Source organism: Mustela lutreola, chromosome 6, assembly GCF_030435805.1.
Source record: "Mustela lutreola isolate mMusLut2 chromosome 6, mMusLut2.pri, whole genome shotgun sequence".
Lineage (NCBI taxonomy): Eukaryota > Metazoa > Chordata > Mammalia > Carnivora > Mustelidae > Mustela > Mustela lutreola.
Genome location: NC_081295.1, coordinates 51323704 through 51345035, shown reverse-complemented (window position 1 = coordinate 51345035; position 21332 = coordinate 51323704). Strand labels below are relative to the sequence as shown.

Here is a 21332-nt window from a genome sequence, read left to right as displayed (position 1 = left end):
AGTATGGAGATTATAGACAATAATATTGATTTTTTAACAATAATACTGTAATAACATTCTATGGTGATAGCAGTTACACATCATGGTGAGCGTAGGTTAATGTATAGAACTGTCCAATCAATATGTTGTACCTGAAACTAATATAACAAAAATTAGTTATACTAATTGATATAATTATATAAATTACACTTCAAGAAAATATATGTATATACTGAATCAGTACTCAAAAAACTTCCATGAAAAGAAGTCCAGGACAAGATGGCTTCACAGGTAAACTCTACCAAGCATTTAAAGAATAGTAAATACCTATTTTCCTCAAATTATTTTTAAAAGTTGAGGAGGATGGAATAATTTTATACTCATTTATGAGGCCAGTATTGCCTTTATACCAAAACCAGACAAAGACATTACCAAAAAAGAAAAGAAGAAAATTATAGGCTGATATCCCTGATGAACATAGATGTAAAACTACTCAACAAAATATTAGGAAACTGCATTTAACAATACACCGAAAGGATCATACTCCATGATATTATCAAATTCATTTCAGGGATGCAGGGATAGCTTAACTTCTGCAAATCATTTGAAGTGATACAGCACATCAACAAAACAAAGTTTTAAAATCATATCATTTCAGTTGATGCAAAAAAAGTGACAAAATTTAACATTCAATCATGATAAAATTCTCAACAAATTGTTTATAGCAGAACAGACCTCATAATAATAAAAGGCATATAGTTCCACAGCTAACATTATACTTAACAGTGAAAAATGGAAGGATTTTTTTCCCCTAAGAGCAGGAACAAGACAAGGATGCCCATTCTCTCCACTTTTATTCAACATAGCATTGGCATTTGTAACCACAGCAAAGTAGGCAAGAAAAAGAAATATAAAACATTGAAATTAGAAAGGAAGAACTAAAACTGTCAGTCTTTGCTGATGACATGTTACTACTCATGGAAAACCCTAAAGACTCTGTCAAAACATATTAGATTTATATGTCAAAACAAACATATGTCAAAACATATAGATTAGATAAATTCAGTACAGTTTCAGGATAAAACATTAATATACAGAAATCTGTTTTGTTTCTGTACACTAATAACAAACAACCAGAAAGAAATTAAGAATATAACCCCATTTATAATTTCATCAAAAAGAATAAAATACCAAGGAATATTTCGACCAAGGGGGTGATAGACCTGTATTCTGAAAACTATGATATTATTGAAAGGAACTGAAGACTACACAATTAAATGGAGAGATACACTGTGCTCATGGATTGGAAGAATTAATATTGTTAATTGAAAGCAATCTGAAGAGCCTCTGCAATCCCTATTAAAATACCAGTGACATTTTTTACAGACAGAAGAAATAATCTTAAAATATATGTAGAACCATTATAGACCCTAAATAGCCAAAGCAATCTCGAGAAAGAACAAAGCTGGAGATATTACACTTCAGATTTCATACTGTACCACAAAACCATAATCAATACAATATGGTACTCACACAAAAAACAAAAGATAGATCAATGGAGCAGAAGAGAGAGCCCAGAATATACCCAAGCTTATATAGTCAATTAACCTATGATTTCAGACCAGAATATACCTTGGAGAAAATGCTGTCTCTTCAATTAATGGTGCTGGGAAAACTGGACATCTACATGCCACTGGACCACTGGACCAGGAACTGGATCACTTTCTTACACCACGAACAAAAATAAACTCAGATTGTCTTAAGGACTTAAATATAAGACCTAAAACCATAAATCTTCTAGAAGAAAATACGGGCAATTTTTTGACATCAATTGTAGCAATACTGTTTTGGATCTCTCTCTTCAGGCAAGGACAAAAAACCAAAAATTTTAAAATGAGACTACATCAAACTAAAAAGATCTTGCACATCAAAGGAAACTACCCACAAAACAAAATAAAAAGGTAACCTAATGAATAGGAGAGGATATTTGCAAATGGTAATTTAGTAAGGGGTTTTTATGCAAAGTATATAAAGAACTCCTACAACTGAGTATCAAAAAAATGTGCAATGAAATGGATAGAGGACCTGATTAGATATGTTTCCAAAAAAGAAATACAGGTAGATGGTCAACAGTCACATGGAAAGATGATCAAATCAGTAATCATTAGGGAAGTTCAGATCAAAACCACAGTGAGGTAACTCTACACCTATCTGAATGGCTATCATTAAAAAGACAAGAAATAGCAATGTTGGTAAGCATGTGGAGAAAAGACAGACTTTATGCACTGTTGGTGGGAATGTTAAGTTGGTGCAGCCAGTATGGAAAGCAGTATGTGGAGATTCCTAAAAAGTTAAAAATAGAACTACTGTATTGTTCAACATTACCTTTTGTGGGTATTCATCTGAAGAAGATTAAAACACTAATTTGAAAAGATAAATGCACCTCTATGTTCATCACAGCATTATTTATGATAGCCAAGTTACAGAACAACCTATGTGTATAATGGAATATTAGCCATAAAAGAATGAAATCTTGCCATTTTGCAAATACATGGTTGGGTGTAGAGGACATTATGCTATATGAAATAAGTCAGACAGAAATACAAATATTACATGATTTTACTTATATGGATTCTAGAACGCAAATCAAATGAACAAACAAAGCAAGATAGAAAGATTCATGGATACAGAGCACAGACCGATGGTTGTCAGAAGGCATAGGGTTGGAGCTGGATGGAATAAGTGAAAGTGATTAGGAGGTATAATTTTCACTTATAAAAATAAGTAAGTTACAGGAATGAGATGTACAGCATAGTGATTATAGTAAATAGTACAAAAACATTGTGTGGTGACGAAAAGTAGACTTATGGTGATCATTTCACAATGTATGTAAATATCAAATCACTATGTCCTATAAGTAGTTATACCTATATATAGTATAGTTTTGTGATATAAACTAATTAATAGTATAATATGATAATTAAAAATAATATAGTATTATATATCAGTTATATTTTGATTTTTTAAAAAGTAGAGATGGAACTGAGAATGAGCACCAGAAAAGCATACAAACAAAAACAAAAGCACAAGCAACAAAAGCAAAATTCAACAAGTGGGACCTCATCATACAAAAAATTTGCACAGCAAAAAAACCTATCAGTAAAATGGAAAGGCAGCCTGCAGAATAGGAGAATATAAAGAACTCTTACAGCTCTATAAAAAATAAAGTCCAACTAAAGAATGGGCAAGGGAACTCCAAAGAAAATATAGAAATGAACAACAAATATACAAAGAATGCTAAACATCACTAATCATCACGGAAATGCAAATCAAAACCACAATGAGATACCACCTCACACCTGACAGAACACCTGTCATCAAAAAGAAAAGAGATAACAAATGTTGGTGAAGATTTGGAGAAAAAAACTCTTATGTAATGGGAATGTAAATTGGTGCAGCCACAATGGGAAATGGTATGGAGGTTCCTCAGAAAATTAAAGAGTGGAACTACCGTAAGATTCAGCAATTCTACTTCTAAGTATATATTCAAAGGAAATCAGGATCTTGTAGAAGTAGCTGCATTCCCATGTTCATTGCAGCATACTCACAGTAGCCAAGATATGGAAACCACCCTAAGTGTCTATCTGTAGGTGAAAGGATGACGGTAATGTGGTATATATACATCGAGTTCAATATTATTCAAACGTGAGAAAGAAGGAAATCCTGACATTTGCAAAACATAAATGGACCTTGAGAGCATTATGTAAAGTGAAATAAGTCAGAGAAAGACAAATACTGTTGATATTACTTCTATGTGGAGTTTAAAAAAGCTGAACTCATGGTAGAATGGTGTGTGGAGCATAGAAAGTGGGGAGATACCGGCCCAAGGGTACAAACCTCCAGTTATAAGATGAATAAGTTCTGGGGAGTCTAATAAACAGCTTGGTGATTATAGTTAATCATACCATATTATATGCTTTAAAGATACTAAGACTAGATCTTAAATGTTCTCACCACAAAAAAACAAAAAAATTATGTAAGCGATGATGTGTTACTTAACCCTGTTCTATTGTGGTAGTCATTTTACAACATATAAGTTATCAAATCATCACACTGTACATCTCAATGTCATATACCAACTTTATTCAGTAAAGCTGAAAAAAAAAAAGTGGTTTTGTATTTGCATCTTCCAGTTGCAAATATAAAGTTAGCTTACTTTCTCAGTATGGGGTCCTGGAGTACTTAGCAGTGTAAATTCGAACTGCTAGAGACCTGGCTGGCTTTGCACATTCTTAGAGGTGACTGTTACTAGTCCTACTCTTGGTATCAGTACTAATTTGGAGGTTTCTTTTTCTGGCACATAGATGTTTATCAGCCCATCTTTCATTAGTACTTTAGCTCTGTAAGATTAACCTAGGGAATATTAGACTGTTTCTCACTTTGGAAGGGTCCAGGGCTTAGCTGAGAGTTCTGTGCAGCTGATATTATTTGCCAACCAGGCAACATTGGTGTATCCATTTCTGAAAGTTAATTGTCTGATTTTATCTTATTTTTATTTCTCCTTTTTGATTTGGCTTCTTAGGATCTCCTTTTCTTTTTTGAAGAATTCAATACATTAATACATGTTACTTTATCTAGTATTAAGATACATTATCAAGATCCTAAAAATAAGGCAAAATGTTGGTTGCTTATCCTAATGCTCTAGGGCATTATCTAACAGGCTAACCCAAGGATTATTTAAATGTCTGGGGATGTATTTTATCATATCTCTGATTTTGTGAAGTTCCATATTAACCTATAATTTCTATCTGGTATATATGTGAATGATGTCTATACACAAGAGTTCTGTACCCACGCGCACACACATTATGTTAGGGTTTTATCTTGTAGGATATTAATCAGTTTGTGTCTTACATAACAGTATCATTCCAGTATTTTTTCTTTAAATCCAATACTCAATTCCCAAATGTTCTTTACCATCATTAATAGTGTAAATACACCATTGACATGTATTCACTCCAAATTTGTATGAGAATCACTTTTTTAACTTTTTAGAAAGTTTTCTTTCACATCAGGATCAAGCTGGACTACATTTTGATAGCTTTTTAAAGTATATTGCCAACCATAAGCAGAAGTAACTACTGAAGCAAAAGTAATCTTATTTTATTCTTCATTGAATCTAAGTGATAATGGGACTAGCTCGGTCACTGGCACATGGACTACACTCAGTCAATATTTGCTATAAAGAATGAATGAATGTATGACCATTTATGTTTGGCTACTATAGCTTTAATTTTGTTGTGTCCTATTGACAATCATGATTTTTCATGAGTAATTACCACCTTATAAGAATCTTAACACATCTAGTTATTTTTAAAACATCATTTTATGTAATTAATTGCAGCAATAACTTTTTAAAACATCATTTTATGTAATTAATTGAAGCAACAACTTTTACTCTAAACTATGTAACATATTTATTTTTATAGTCTATACTTTTTCATATGAGTGAGAGCTTTTGAAATTTTTTTTTATGATGTACTTTCAGTTGAGTCTGGATTGTTGACCTTCAGTCTTACTGCACTGAAGTTTTAAGATCTTTGTACAGCAGGTTCTGTCTATACAGATTGACAATGCTCTGATCCTGAAGAGCTAGGAGAGTGGCAGAGCCCCTCACTTATGCCAGTTTGCTTAAAACCTTGGTTAGTTCCAGAGGTCAATTTTCTGGACATTACTACCTACTAATTGCTTGCCTACTTGATCATCCACATTTTGATAAGCTAGATTTGTATTAATAGCTATGGTTGATTCTGATTCTGCTGAATATTTTGGCTATTTGAAAAGTTTTTTGGTATGCTTATAACATTTTACGGGAAAAGCATTTTTTTTTTAAGATTTATTTATTTATTTATTTGACAGAGAGAAATCACAAGTAGGCAGAGAGGCAGGCAGAGAGAGAGAGAGGAGGAAGCAGGCTCCCTGCTGAGCAGAGAGCCCGATGCGGGACTCGATCCCAGGACCCTGAGATCATGACCTGAGCCGAAGGCAGCAGCTTAACCACTGAGCCACCCAGGCGCCCAGGAAAAGCATTTTCATACCTGCCCATTTCCCCATCTTCCCAGAAGTAACATCCCCTAGAATATTTTTCTTTGTCCTAAGTACTTTGGTTTTCTTATTTATATGATTAATGCATATTAATTATAGAATCATAGGAAAACAGAGGAGGTGAAGTATAATTTTAGATGCTTTAAAAAGTATGGAACTTTTATTAGTGCATCATCTACCCAGACTTAGGACTGATACTTTCTGTCCCTGTATATCTGAGCCTCTTTTCCCCTGCTGTTCAGCTTGCTTCCAGTGCTGGTCTGTTAACAGAAATTGATAGCACACAGTCTAGCAGTTGTGTTTCCTTAATTCATTGTGGTAATTAATAAGCATTGCCATTAGAATCTGGCAAGTGGTTGGAAATTTTCCATAAATATTCCTGGGGGCTTTCAGAATTGTTTTGTCTTCATGAGAGATTGGGATATGAAGGCTTTGGATATGCAGTGGTAACAGCACAAGGGGATTCTGATTCTTATGTATATTTGATCTAACTTTGAACAAGTTACATACTCTCTCTAACCCTGGGTCCCTATTATTTAATTTGAGATTATAACTCTTCATAGGGTGATTTTAAGGATTAAATTACACAGTATATAAACAATGAACATTGTACACAATGCAAAAAAAAAAGCTTAAAAATCATAGTATATTTATATTAATATTGTTTACTGCTACTCTGATGCCACATTTTCCTGTAGGTTTTGCTTCACTGGCAGCAGAGATAATAGGCATTCAAGTTAAAAAAAAAAAATTGAATCTAACACTAGACTCTGGCCCTCACCATGTGAACTTAACATTTCTGAGTGTCCCTTGTTTCAATTTTAAAAGTGAGAAATGTCATTATCAGTGTTGTTGGGATCCTAGATGGAGTGGCCCAACTTTTTTGTCTAAATCTTTAGGCAGAAGACACTAGCATAATTCTGATTATGCCAGTAGTTTTTAGTTGGTTTTATTTTGTTTAATTCATTAGTAGTTAAACGAATAGATAAAATACAAATAGAAGGAATGGTTCAGTCTTCTAATGCATATCCGTAGGCAGTCCTTCCAACTTAATCAGTCTCTGTCATTTTTTCAGTGATGATGATATACCTTTGATCTGAAATTGGTTTTTTTTTTTAAGATTTTATTTTTTTCATAGAGAGAGCAGAATATGCACAAATGGGGAGGACAGCCAGTGGAGAGGGAGAGGGAGAAGCAGACTCCCCACTGAGCAAGGAGCCTAATGTGGGGCTCGATCCCAGGACCCTGAGATCAGAACCTGATCTGAAGGGCAGATGCTTAATAGACCGAGCCACCCAGGTGCCCCTGAGATTGTATTTTTTTTTTCAAAGATTTTATTTATTTATCAGAGAGAGAGAGGGGGAGAGAGCGAGCACAGGCAGACAGAATGGCAGGCAGAGGCAGAGGGAGAAGCAGGCTCCCCGCCGAGCAAGGAGCCCGATGCGGGACTCGATCCCAGGACGTCAGGATCATGACCTGAGCCGAAGGCAGCTGCTTAACCAACTGAGCCACCCAGGCGTCCCTGAGATTGTTTTTTTAACATTTAGTTCACAGAATTCATTTAGGAACTTATGAGCACTCACCACTTTTCCGTTATCCTGTTGTGAAGTGTAATTATATATATATATATATTAGTGATACATGTACATCTTTAAACAAATGTCAGTGACTCAACAATACAAATCATTTTGATTAAATGAAAAGGCATATGGTTTCTACATTCCCCCCCGACATCCTTTTGAGCGCATAAAGTGCCATTTTTTATTATTTATTTCTGACTTCCACTCAAATGTCTCACAATCTCTAATGAGAAGAAAATGAATTTTTTTTCTATTAATTTTTTGCCTTTGAGAAGTTGGTCATAAATAAGCACAGTCCACTCTGTATATAGGCAGATGGCTGTCTTAAAGTTTGTTGGGTAGGGCTCCAGAGCTTTCCAGATTCTCAAAGTCACACTGAACAAGTCATTTTTGAAATGATCATCTAACAGAAATCACTGCCTGTGCTGCACCCAAGCACATGTGATGTTCTTCAGGAAATATGAGGACTTTTATGAAGGTGCCACTAGTCCCTTTTGGAGGCTTTTGGATACTTCCAGACAGTGTCTTTAGCTCCAATACCAATAGGTGCTTAGCAGATTAAAAAAAATTCAAAATACCTATATATAATTATAATTCTGCTTTTTAACAGGTTATAGGAACTTAAATATACATAGCTTTTCCTGTATCTCTATTACATTTTGCTTCTTTGAAACTAATTATAGCTCAAGGAGTTGATTTGAATTTTGTTTTGCTACCACAGCACTAGTGGTCTCTATGAGTATTGCAGAGTTTAAATTTTGATTTGAATTTTTTTTGAAATTATTTATAAAAACAATTTATATTTTTATATATTTATAAAAATAATTAACCATAGGACCAAGTGCTGTAGCATGCTATTAGAAGAGCCCATGAAATTACAATCCATACTCTTTAGATGCAGTTTATTCACCCATCCTGAAACTTACAGGGTCCCTACTATATTTAAAAGAAATCCTAATGGCTTTCTCAGAGGCCTTGTTGAAATCAATGTTTTCTATGTCTGGGACTTCCTTTGACAAAACATAGCAACTCTACCATAATAGGACAGGAATTAAAGTTAGTGTGGTCTGACATTATTTCTTAATTGATGCACTTTTCTAATGGATTCTGTATGCTCTTCTTACTTCTCAAAAATTTTCTGCATAGCAATGTCCTCAAATGCTCCCAGAACCCACATATATTATTCTGTGGATTGAGACATCTACTTTCATATTTTTAAAAATTCACATAGTACTTCCTATTTCTATGCCTTTAAGTGTCTTTTATATGGCTTCTCAGTAATTATAATGAATATATTATTAATTACAAGTATGTTGTATAGTTTGGGATAAAATTCTTCAAATTTTGAATTCAGTTCAAATAGCTAGATTCTCACATACTCATTATCTATGAAACTTTAATTGTGCTTTATCTTTTATATATATTATTTTTATCATCTCCAAACCAAAAATCATTTCTTTGAAGGGGAAAAATGGTAATAAGATAGTTTTTCTTTTGTCATGTGTTAACTCTTTACCATTTTTTCATAATGAGACTGCCCCTTTTTTGTCCTTTTTGCTATAAACCTGAGCAAATATTTGTTTGCCTTTTGATTTTTTTTTTAAAGTCTTGCTTTATTTTGAAGCTCCATGATAAATACATCCTGATGTAGTTCAGTATCATTACATAGTTTAACTTGGCCCCTTACTACACCTCTTCTCCCAGCAATCAGTTGATCCATATTTGTGCGCTTAACTCTTCCTCAGGCTCTGAGCTCTCACCTGCTCCATAACAATGATTCAGGGAGCCACGGATAATTTCATTTCAAACTAGTAGATTAGTAGTACTTCTGGAACTTCTGACCTCCCATTCTAGTTCCAATAAACGTTTTTTGTGCCTTGTTCCCCATCTGGCAGGCATGGAAATGGAGTTCCTGTCTTATTTACCTTTGCTTGCTTTTCTGCATTTGACAGTCTTCCCAGTTTCTTACCCGCTACTCAAAACTGAGATCCTGTTGTCTACAGATAGATCATGGCTCTTCAAACATAACCTCATCTCAAGATCCCCCTTCCTTTTATTGTACTCACTTGTCAGAGTGCCTGTTACTTCTTGCTGTTCTTCTGACATGGATGAACTTGTCTGCTATTATACTGACTTTCCAAACACACTTTGTAGGAACCCCTCCCAGTGTTTATAAAGCCTAGACCTTCCCTTTGGAAACTGCCAAGTATTAGTTTGTAGACTTCCATTTAGTGGCATCTCTGAAATTCCAGATTCTTTCCCATGGGTTTATATGTAGTTTTAGAGCAAAACCCTACTATAATAAAGGCCTACTTGGAACTTTTGCCTTAAAGAATTGGGCTGTATCATATGTCAGTCATCTGTACGTATTTTTGCTCAGCCACAGAGTTTTACCTAAGCATTGTTAGTCAATGCCTTGCTTTTCCTAATTTTCACATTTTTTTTCTTTTTTAAACTGAGAAGCATTCTTAATTAGGAGATAGGCACCCCTGAGAGTCTCTTATCATTGTAGTCACAAAGAGATTAAATTCTCTGGGAACTAAAGCCAAAAGAGCAGATTCTGCATATCTTTACCTATACTGTTTTTCCTCTGGCACATTAGTCCAGAGCTCAGTCATATCTGTGCTTCTTCTCCTTGAGAGAGGCAATGGGGTGGGGAGGTGCAAGATCTCTGTAAACCTGCAGATGTGATGGGGAAAGAAAAGGAGAGAGACATATTTCGAATTCTGTCTGGTTATCTTCCTTTCTTAGGTTTAAAAAAAGCTAACGTTCATTTTACCAAGCACCGTTACAAGTATTTCCATGTGTTAACTCATCTTTCAAAACAGGCCTGGGAAATAGTAGCTATTCTTATCCTACTTCTGTAGGTGAGAAAACTAAGCTACAGAGAAGGATAGTAACTTAACCGTGGTCACAGAGGTAGTACATTATAGAGGCAGGTTTGAACAGGCAGTCTGACTTCAGAGTCTGAGCGCTTACTAACTAGATTATCTCACCTCTCAGAGATAGGGATAGTAGTGTAATAGTTGTAAGAATAGTAGAAGTAGTAGTAGTAGTAGTAGTAGTCGTCATCATCATAATAATACCAGCAGCAGAGAGACAGGAAAGATATGTCAAGTTTTGGAAGCCTCCTGATAGGTAATGAGGTAGAACTCGTAGATAACATACAGATGATTACAGAATCCAGGTGTATCCCAAATGTTCGTGAAAATGCTATACAGCAATACTATTTTGATAACAATAGTTCTGTTATAGATTTCATTTCCTATCTTTAATGGCTAGTTGTAAATGTTTTCTATTATGTTGTATTAGTCACCATGCAGTACATCATTAGTTTTTTATGTAGTGTTCCATGATTCACTGTTGGCATGTAACACACAGTGGTCCATGCAATCCATGTCCTCCTTAATACCCATCATCAGGCTTACCCATCCCTTCGCCCCCCTCCCTTCTAAAACTCTCTGTTTGTTTCCTGGAATCCGTAGTCTCTCATAGTTCTAAGTGAAATAAGCCAAACAGAGAAAGTCAGTTATCATAAGGTTTCACTTATTTGTGGAACATAAGAAATAGCATGGAGGACATTAGGAGAAGGGAAACATAACAGACTATGGTAAATTTTTTTTAAGCAAAAAGGGAATTGAAAGGAATGCCATATATAATCTGCTTTTACTTCTCATCCATGACTCTTAGGTTTATTGATTTATCTTAATTACTTTAGGAGAATGGTATAGATAATTCCAATATTTCCAATCCATAGTTTTGCACGTTTAAGAGAATATGTACTCAGGAATCTTAAAAAGTGATCTTAAAATAAAATTAAGATAATTCAACTTATAATAGCATGCAAAATAGCAGAATACTTTGGAATAATTATCAAGGTAATATAAGATGTCTTTGCAGAAAACTACAAAACATTGTTGAAAATAAAGAGAAAAAATATTCTGTATTTATGGAGTCTAAGATTTAATATCATGAAAATGATAATATTTCTCAGATTGGTCTAGAGATTCAACATAATCCTAGCCTCCTTTTTTTGGGCAGAAATTAACAAACTGATGCTAAAGTTTACATGGAAATAATAGGAAACTGGAATAACCAAAACAATCTTGAAAAAGGAGAAAAAAGTTGGAGGATACACATGTCCTAATTTCAAAACTTACTACGAATTTATGGCAATCAAGACACTGTGATTCTGGTCTAAGGATAGGCATATATATTAACACAATAGAACTGAGACTCCATCAGTAAACGCTTACATTTATAGTCAGTTGATTTCAGCAAGGATGCCAAGGCAATTCATTGGAATAAATTCCTTTTTTCCAACAAATGGTGAATAACTAGACATCTACATGCAAATGTACCATCTACCAAAATTAACTGAAAATGGATCATAGACCTAAAGAGATACAACTGTAGACACTGGGGGTGCCTGGGTAGCTCAGTCATTAAGGATCTGCCTTCAGCTCAGGTCATGAAGCTGGGGTCCTGGGATAGAGGCCCACACTGGGCACCCTTATCAGTGGAAAACCTGCTTCTCCCTCTCCTACTCCTCTGGCTTGTGTTCCTGTTCTCACTATCTCTCTCCCTGTGTCAAATAAATAAATAAATAAAATCATTAAAAACAAAAACTATAGACACTGAGAAGGAAGCAAGTAAGTTAATATTTGTGATCTCTCCTACTCCTCTGGCTTGTGTTCCTGTTCTCACTGTCTCTCTCCCTGTGTCAAATAAATAAATAAATAAATAAATAAAATCTTTAAAAACAAAAACTATAGACTCTGAGAAGGAAACAAGTAAGTTAATATTTGTGACCTGGAGTTAGGCATTTGTTTCTTAGATATACCTTAAAGAAAAAAAAAATTGACAAACTTTTGTGCTATGATATATAAAAAAAAAAAGGGACATTCCACAGAATGGGAGAAGATATTTGCAAATTATATATCTGATATGGGGCCTGTATCTAGACTATATTAAGAAACTCTTATAACTCAACTATAAGAAAATAAACCTGCTAAAAATAGCTAAAGAATTTCAATAGATATTTCTGCAAAGAAATATCTATTGAAAGATATCCATATAGCCAATGAGCTCATGAAAAGGTACTCAAAATCATTAGGAATTAGGGAAGTACAAATCAGAAGCAGAGTGAGAATCCACCTCATACTCTATAGTAGAATGGCTAAAATAAAAAGATATAAATAGCAAGTGTTGATGAGGATGTAAAGAAAATATGGAAAAATCACAATCATTGTACATTGCTGGTGGGAATATAAAATAGTACAGTCACTTTAGAAAACTGTCAGTTCCTCAAAAAATTAAACACAGTTTTATAATGTTATTGAGTAATAGCACTCCTTAAATATGTATCCAAGATAATTAGAAATCTGTATCTACCCAAACACTTGTACATAGCATTATTCTTAATAACCGATAAATGGAAATAACTCAAATGTCCATCAGTTGGTGAGTGGATAAACAAAAGTGGTATATCCATACAATGTACTATTATTTAGCCTATAAAAGGAATGGAGCACTGACACATGTTACAAAATAAACGAACTTTGAAGAAATAATTATTCTAAATGAAAGAAGTCAGACACAAATACCACATATAGCATAATATTCTACTATGTGAAACATCCATATAGGCAAATCCATAGAGGAAGAATGTAGATTAGTGGTTTCTAGGGACTGAGGGAATGGGGAAAGGAGAGATATTGCTAATTGAATTTCTTTTTGTGGTTCCATAATTAGATAGTAGTATTGTGTTGATTATATAACTCTGTTAACTATGTAATATGTATCACTCTTTCTGTAAATAGATAGGGCATGTGGGAGCAAGAGAGAGATTATATTTCTATATATCTATATCTATATCTATGTCTATATCTCTATCTATATACTCAATGAAGATGTTATTTAAAAATGATCAAGTTGCCAAAGTCCTTGCTGGTTGATTGAGGGAGAGCATGCAATCCCTTGAGACTCTCAAAGGAAGCTTAACCTCTGCTTTCCAGATGAATGAAGACAGGACATGGTGAATAATCAATGACTTTGATTTCAGACTTCTTCTTGTCCTTCATAAGTATTAAGAGCTATAAATTTGTCTCCCAAGGACCTCTTTAGCTACATCCCACAGATGTCAGTGTATTGTATTTTTATGTAGCAGGGTTTAGGTAATCAGTACTCAGTGGAATGAGTGTCCAGAGGATGTGAAGGCTGCAGAGAGACTGCACCTCCAGGTCACAGGAAAGCCATAAGGAAAATGGCTTCTTGATGGGAACATTTTGGGCTGCAGGTGAGACACCCTGATGCCTGTAGGAGTCCAGTTGCTAGTGTGGGCAAGAAGACTTCAGGTTTCTAGTTTCTATGTAGAGAGGATCTTGGGAGGGTTATTGCCAGGCCAGGCTAAGCTTGAAAATTCTTCAAGAGACATGAAGTTCTGGATGGGCAGCTGGGGGCTGAACTCCACCAGATGTCCTCATGCCCATACCATTCACCCACTATGCAATGTCCAGAAACAGAGGAAAATCTCTTTCTCCTACAATGCTCCTTCAGCATCCTCCACTGAGAAACCCTGTATGTTGCTCATGTAAAGGAGAGATGCTAAAAGAATGCTATGTATTATTGCAGATCATATTTTGACAGGTGAACTGGGATCTGAGCGGTAATAAACTGGTAACTGGCTTGTGCTTCTGTTTCTTATACTCTCATTGTCATATGTATCACATCCATATACAAGACAGTATTATATGTATTTCATACTTTAAGCTGTCAAATGTGTTTTAAAGAAACTAAGGGGAAAATATAATTTACCCTGACAGTTACTATTTTTTGATACCCTTCATTTCTTTCTGAATATTCAAATTTCCCAAGTATCATTTACACTAAGCATGAAAAAAATTGTTTCAACATTTCTTATACTATGGCTTGACTAGTTACATTTTCTTAATTTTACTTTTTATCTTAAAATATTTTTACTTCCTTCTTGAACAGTTTTACTAGATATAGAATGCTGGGTGGCATTTCTTTTCTTTTCAGCAGTGTAAAGATATTAATCCATTCTCTTCTACTTATCATAATTTCTGATGAGAATTCCATAGTTCTTTGAATTATGTTTATTAAATGTAAAGTATCATTTTTCTCTGGTTACTCATAAGCTTGTCTCTTTGTCTTATATTTTCAGGAGTTTGGCTCTGATATACGTAGGCATTTTTTTTCATACTTATTGTTTGGAATTCAGTGAGATTCTGGAATGTGTACATTTATGTCTTTCACCAAATATAAGAAGTTTTCAGCTATTATTTCTTCAAATATTTTCTGCCTATTCTGTCCCATTTCTTCTTCTGGATCCCTATTAATCTTATAATAGACCTTTTTGTATTTATATTATGTATTTTTTATATATTTTATATTTAGCTTCTTCAGCACAGAAAGTTTGCTTGAAGAATACTCAAATGGATACTCCAATCTATCTTCTATGGAATACCACTCTCCTTATGCAGCATTGCAACATTATATATTCCTTTTTTCCCTTATTCAAACCTCTCCAAAATACCAATAGCAAAAACAGTGTACTTTGAAGATGTAATGTACCAATGCTCTATAGAAACAAAAATCTAGAGACTTCTTCTCAAAAGCAGGGATTCAAAATTTCACTCATTTCATGTGATGTGATACGACTTTATGCGATAATCATTCCTATGCTAATTCCATCACAATTCTAGTTTGATTGTTGCAATTCATGTACTAAATTATAAAGTAAGCCACTACCAAAATAACCTACCCCCCCCACAGAAAAATAACCCTTCATGGCTTTCAGTTATAAGTGGTTATAAGCACTATCTGTATTGACTTTCTTTCTCCACTGCCAGTTATATTCTCCCATTGTCAATTAGTTGGATTTACCCAGGGTTTCATCCCTAAAGGATCTGGGTTTCTAGTGGTCTTGTCTCATGAGTTTGCTATAGTTTTCTATTTACTCAAAATAGTTGGAGAGTAATACCAGGCAACATCTGGCTTCCAAATACAACCTTCTCTGCTGCCATTGTGTTTTAAATTCCTGTTTTCCTCAGCCAGAGATCAGTTGCTCCAGCCAACACAGGAACCCCCTTTTTGCCATTGGCAGAGTGGCACAAGTCGCCAAACTGTGGAAAGAACCAATATGCCCTTCAACGGACGAATGGATAAGGAAGATGTGGTCCATATACACTATGGAGTATTATGCCTCCATTAGAAAGGATGAATACCCAACTTTTGTAGCAACATGGACGGGACTGGAAGAGATTATGCTGAGTGAAATAAGTCAAGCAGAGAGAGCAATTATAATATGGTTTCACTTATTTGCAGAGCATAACAAATAACATGGAGGACATGGGGAGATGGAGAGGAGAAGGGAGTTGAGGGAAATTGGAAGGGGAAGTGAACCATGAGAGACTATGGACTCTGAAAAACAACCTGAGGGTTTTGAAGGGGCGGGGGCTGGGAGGTTGGGGGAACCAGGTGGTGGGTATTAAGGAGGGCACATATTGCATGGAGCACCACATGGGTGTGGTGCAAAATCAATGAATACTGTTCGCTGAAAAGAAATTTAAAAAAAAAGAGAGAGAGAGAGAAAGAAAAAAACAACCCTCCATATAACCAGGTGGAAATTTCAACCTCTAGTTCATGAAATTTGTTGACCTCAAACCAGAATCCAATGTCACAAGGGGTGAAGAATGCTTTACCAGTGAATCATTAGATGTAATATTGAGAGTTCCCAGTCTCTTTCATACCTTGGTTCCTGAATTCAAATGTTCTGACTATCAGAGAAAGAACATAACATATTGTTCATAGGCTTAGAACATAAATTTCCTAGAACTCAACCACAAAAGGGGTGGTATTCTAGGTGGAACTAACTGCTCAAGCAGTGCTTCTACTTATATTTCCTGCTTGATCACACATCATATATATTATAGCTACTTGATGATGGAGTATTGCTGTGTATACCTAACTTTAGGTAACACTGTTCAAATGAGCAGCTTTGGGCATATAATCACTTGGTATCCCATAATGAGGCAGTCATTTATTCTCTAGTAGGGCCAAATAGTGTTGTGTGTGTGTGTATAAAATCATATAATATAATTGTGTAAAATATATTTATATGGTTATATATTCACAAATATTATTAAATATATATTTATATTTATGTTTATATAAATGTATAAATATTAAATTATAATATAGTATATTTATTTGTATATATATATATATATATATATATATATTTCTTGAATATATATGTATATATATGGAAGAAAGTTTTGACTTTCTTCCCAAACCAAGAGTTTTTCATTGTGATTTTCTAATTAGGGTCAACAGCAGGCTTCATACAATTACTGATTAGTTCCAAGAACATTGAGTATTATTAGTCTTACGGTCCAAGTGGCAGAGTTGCCTTTTACTCCACTTTGACCAGCTAGAGCTCTTTATACAACTCTGGGCTCTTCTCAATGCTTAGACCTGATTTACCCAGTATGTGCATCCAAGTGGTAAACTGAAATGAGTATATGTTGCCTCAAATATCCATAATGCCCATCAGGTATTATATATTTTTATTACTGATAGAAAATACATACTAAGGCAACTTGTGTTTCACTTTGGAAGGGGCATTTCAACATTCATCAGATCCAGAATGTCTCAACTGTTTCAGGTACCCGAATCCTGGGGTTTACTTTCTTCTAATATATGCATTTTACTAGGACCTTTAAAACAATTGCCATATCAGTACACCAGCATGATGTCCTGTAGAATATTCCGATGATCCAAATTCAATGAAATAATGACACAGAGCCAGCAAACTGACATGGCCTTAAATAGGGCAGAAGTATAATGATGACCCCTAGGTGAACACAAACTGCTTCATTTTATCCTTATTGGAATAGTAAAAAAAAAAAAAAAAAAAAAAAAATTATCAGATTAATGCCTAACAAATATCAGAAGCAGTGTTGACTGCCAGGAAAGGAACTGCAACTGAAATAGTATCACTGAAGTAGAAACACCCCTAATGAAGTTTGTGGTAATTCACTGCCATTTTCCAAGATCTTTCTGTCTTCAACACAGGCCAGATAGCAAATATGTTGGGTATGTGGTAGGAATTTCCACCTTTGCATATTTCAAGTCTGAAATGTCAGCACTGGGCTCTGTGAATACTCCAGGGGAATATGTAGATGTAGATCAAAGCACATTTGGTTTGGCTGAGTTTATAGGAATTTGAGGAGGCTGAGTTTATAGGAATGACTTCCTAAACTACTGGCCATCAAGGTCCCACTGCTTCTGCCAGGATTAAGAATTTGCAGGGCGCCTGGGTGGCTCAGTGGGTGAAGCCTCTGCCTTCAGCTCAGGTCATGATCTCAGGGTCCTGGGATTGAGTCCCGCATTGGGCTCTCTGCTCGGCAGGATGCCTGCTTCCTCCTGTCTCTCTCTGCCTGCCTCTCTGTCTACTTCTGATCTCTCTCTGTCAAATAAATTAAAAATTTTAAAAAATTATTAAAAAAAAAGAACTTGCAAATCTAGGGAGCCTCTACACCAGTTACATGATAAGTCTGAACCATGTCACCTCTGCCATAATCTGCACCAACAGAATGCATGGCGTTTGCCATGCTTCTCTTCTTCCATAATGTACTTCTAAATCAGGGTCTCAGATGAGTACCTCTGATTAGCAGAACTCAAATAATATCCAAAATTCAAACTTCACAGGAATCTGGGGAAAGTTATTTCTAACTTCCATTCCCTGCAATACAGGAGGATGGGCTAGAGTAGAAAAAGATGGCACGTGTGTTGTTTTCACCACTGTAGACTCTCCTATAACCTTGTAAGCCCTGGTTTCCATGCCAGCCTCTTTCAAAAGTTCTACTCTATTTACAAAAGGGCAAGTGTCAATTAAAATGTAAGGAAGACTAGAAACCATTTTTATAAAAATGTTCACAGAATTTAAATTACCTTAACAGCTATATACTTAGTCTTTGTTTTCTTATGAACTTCAGTCATTTTGGGGGGACTGTAACAATTCCTATCTAGATTATGGAAAAGGTCTTTATGATGAACTTCTCTTCTGAGCAGTGTTGTCTAATAGAATTGTATTAACTCTAGAGAAACAGATTTTATTTTTAGTATTTAGCTTTTCAGGGTTCAATAAATTAAACTTCTGTAACCTTTAAGCTTTTCTATTATCGACCTACATTATATTAACATGTAACAGTTATTGAGCACTTCCTGGGTACCTGGCACTATGTTAACAATTTTTACTATCTAATTTCACATACACAACAACTGAAGTGGGTGCCATCACAATCATTATTTTGCAGATGTGGTAGCTTAGATATAAAAAGTTAAGTAACTCGCTAGTACAAGTTAATAGGCAGTGGAGCTAGGGTTTGGCTCAGGCAGTGTTAGCAGTCCACAGTCCACAGACCTAACCCTATGACTACCCTCATAAGTTTATTCTCACTTTCTTTTTTTTTTTTAAGATTTTATTTATTTATTTGACAGAAAGATCACAAGTAGACAGAGTGGCAGGCAGAGAGTGAGAAGGAAGCAGGCTTCCCGCTGAGCAGAGAGCCTGATGCGGGGCTCAATCCCAGGACCCTGAGATCATGACCTGAGCTGAAGACAGAGGCTTTAACCTACTGAGCCACCCAGGCACCCCTTATTCTCACTTTCTAAAGTAACTTTTATTTTACTGTGAATTTTTTTCTTAATCTCCTAAAGCCTTAAATATTAAGAAAGGAAGTAAAAAACTAGAGCATCAGTGAAATAGCCAACAGAATTTTTTTAAGAGCTTAGATAAGGGTATTCTTTTTTCAGGTACAAACAAAAATGTAAATTATCTGCAAAAAAGTGACACTGGAGAATTACAGAGGGTGTGAGTCCTAGCCAGTTACATTACTGAGAAACAACAATGATAAATAACTCTGATTTCCTATAGTAATAAATTGATGTGGTTTTAGGATTGAGTTGACAAGCTGACTTAGAAAACTATTATTAAGAACGAGTTGTGCATATCAAGATTTACAATAGAAATTTCTGTTGAATTCTATAAGGTGTTCACTATGTTATTGTCATTGATTAACTTTTAAAGTATATTATTAAAATATCAATTTGAGAAGTACCTATGTTACGTGTTTATCTTAAAGGACACAGGTGACATTTCCTACTTTCACATGGCATTATATAGCATTGTCATTTAGACACTTTATATACAAAAGCAATGTCTCCTCAATATGATTTTAATCTATAGAACATGACAAGATAGGTGCTATTTCTTTGTTTCAAGATATTTCTGAAGCTTCCGTTCTCCAAAATATATTAAGGGACATGTTTGATGAAGTTCCAGCTTTGAATTATACATACCTTAATGTGATTAATAATCAAATGGCATTTCTCCTAATAATTATATGGGATATACTTTATTGTCTCCCATTGTTCTTTTACATTTACTTAGTGGTGAGTACTTTCTGCTGCCCCTACATGAAAATTTAGAGTCCTGCATTTTTTCTTCTCTCTCTCTAAAGTGCCTCTCTTTTGACTTATAGAGAACAAGGAAGTCCTTCCCACCTGTCTTCAGTGCAGAGGTGGGATTCATAGTGCACCAATATCTATTCCAAAAGACATCTTCAAACTCCATTCTTTCACTACACACACACACACCTACACTTATATCTAGTGGGTAAGGGCTTAAGAGTCTTATCTTCTTTATTCATTCTGTATATGGTCCATCACCTAAATATAATTATGTATTTTGATACTTCAACTAAAACTTCCATTTCAGCGCTTTGTCATACCTTTCAAAATATTAACCACTGTACAAAATTTTATTATTTATGTAGTCATAATTTATCTTAGTCTTAGAAATTGCCCTCTATAAATATATTTTGACCTGACTTGATAGAAAATAGAAATTTACTCATTTTTATCTTTAGTTTCAGGTGCAGCATTATGTCTCTCAGAGTCTGGTAACCCTGGGAAGTTGCAGCTTGTTGAGAAAATCTATAATATCTCTGCTTTTATCAGAAGTAAACAGCTTCACTGATGTTTTGGGTACCATCAATCAGGTATATATAGCCAAAAACTGTAACTCTTACCTATAGTTAATACAGCTATAGACTTTTCTTTCTTTTTCTCCTCTCTCTGCTTCCTGCCATGTTGATATTTTAGTTATTACCATTTTTTTCCTAGAGTATGTGGTTACAATTATAGTCTACTAAAATTTCAAAGATATTTTCAGAAAATCATTTTCAAAATAATACCATCTTATCATCCTTACATGTATATGTATGCCAGGGGTGCCACTGTGACAAAGAATGCTTAGATGAATGGCCTTAAATCTCTCTAATTGAGAAGCATGTTCCTAAAGCAAAACAGTGAGAAAAATGTGATTGGGAGAGGATGCTAAATGTAAAAAAAGCCTCTCACCAATAGTTTTTATTTCTAATTGTTTATGAGAATCATCTGGTTAACTTCTAAATATCCCATTGTGAAGCCATATGCTAGTTCAATTCAATGGAGGTCTTTGGGTTTAAGATGCAGGTATTAGTATTCTTAGAGCTCTTTAGGTATCCCAGTGAGTAGCCAAGTTTGAAAACTCACGCTCTAGGCCCCCTCATCTGTGCAAACTCTCACATCAATGCT

At 34.9% G+C, this 21332-nt stretch overlaps 1 protein-coding gene across 1 annotated transcript in view; it reads left to right on the top strand.

Moving 5' to 3' along the window:
- Positions 1-21332, top strand: part of MEI4 (meiotic double-stranded break formation protein 4) — a 239459-nt gene that overhangs the window by 132628 nt on the left and 85499 nt on the right. Inside the window, exon 4 of the mRNA XM_059177240.1 lies at positions 20624-20755. Coding sequence (XP_059033223.1) covers positions 20624-20755 — 132 coding nt within the window. The remainder of the gene's footprint in view (positions 1-20623; positions 20756-21332) is intronic.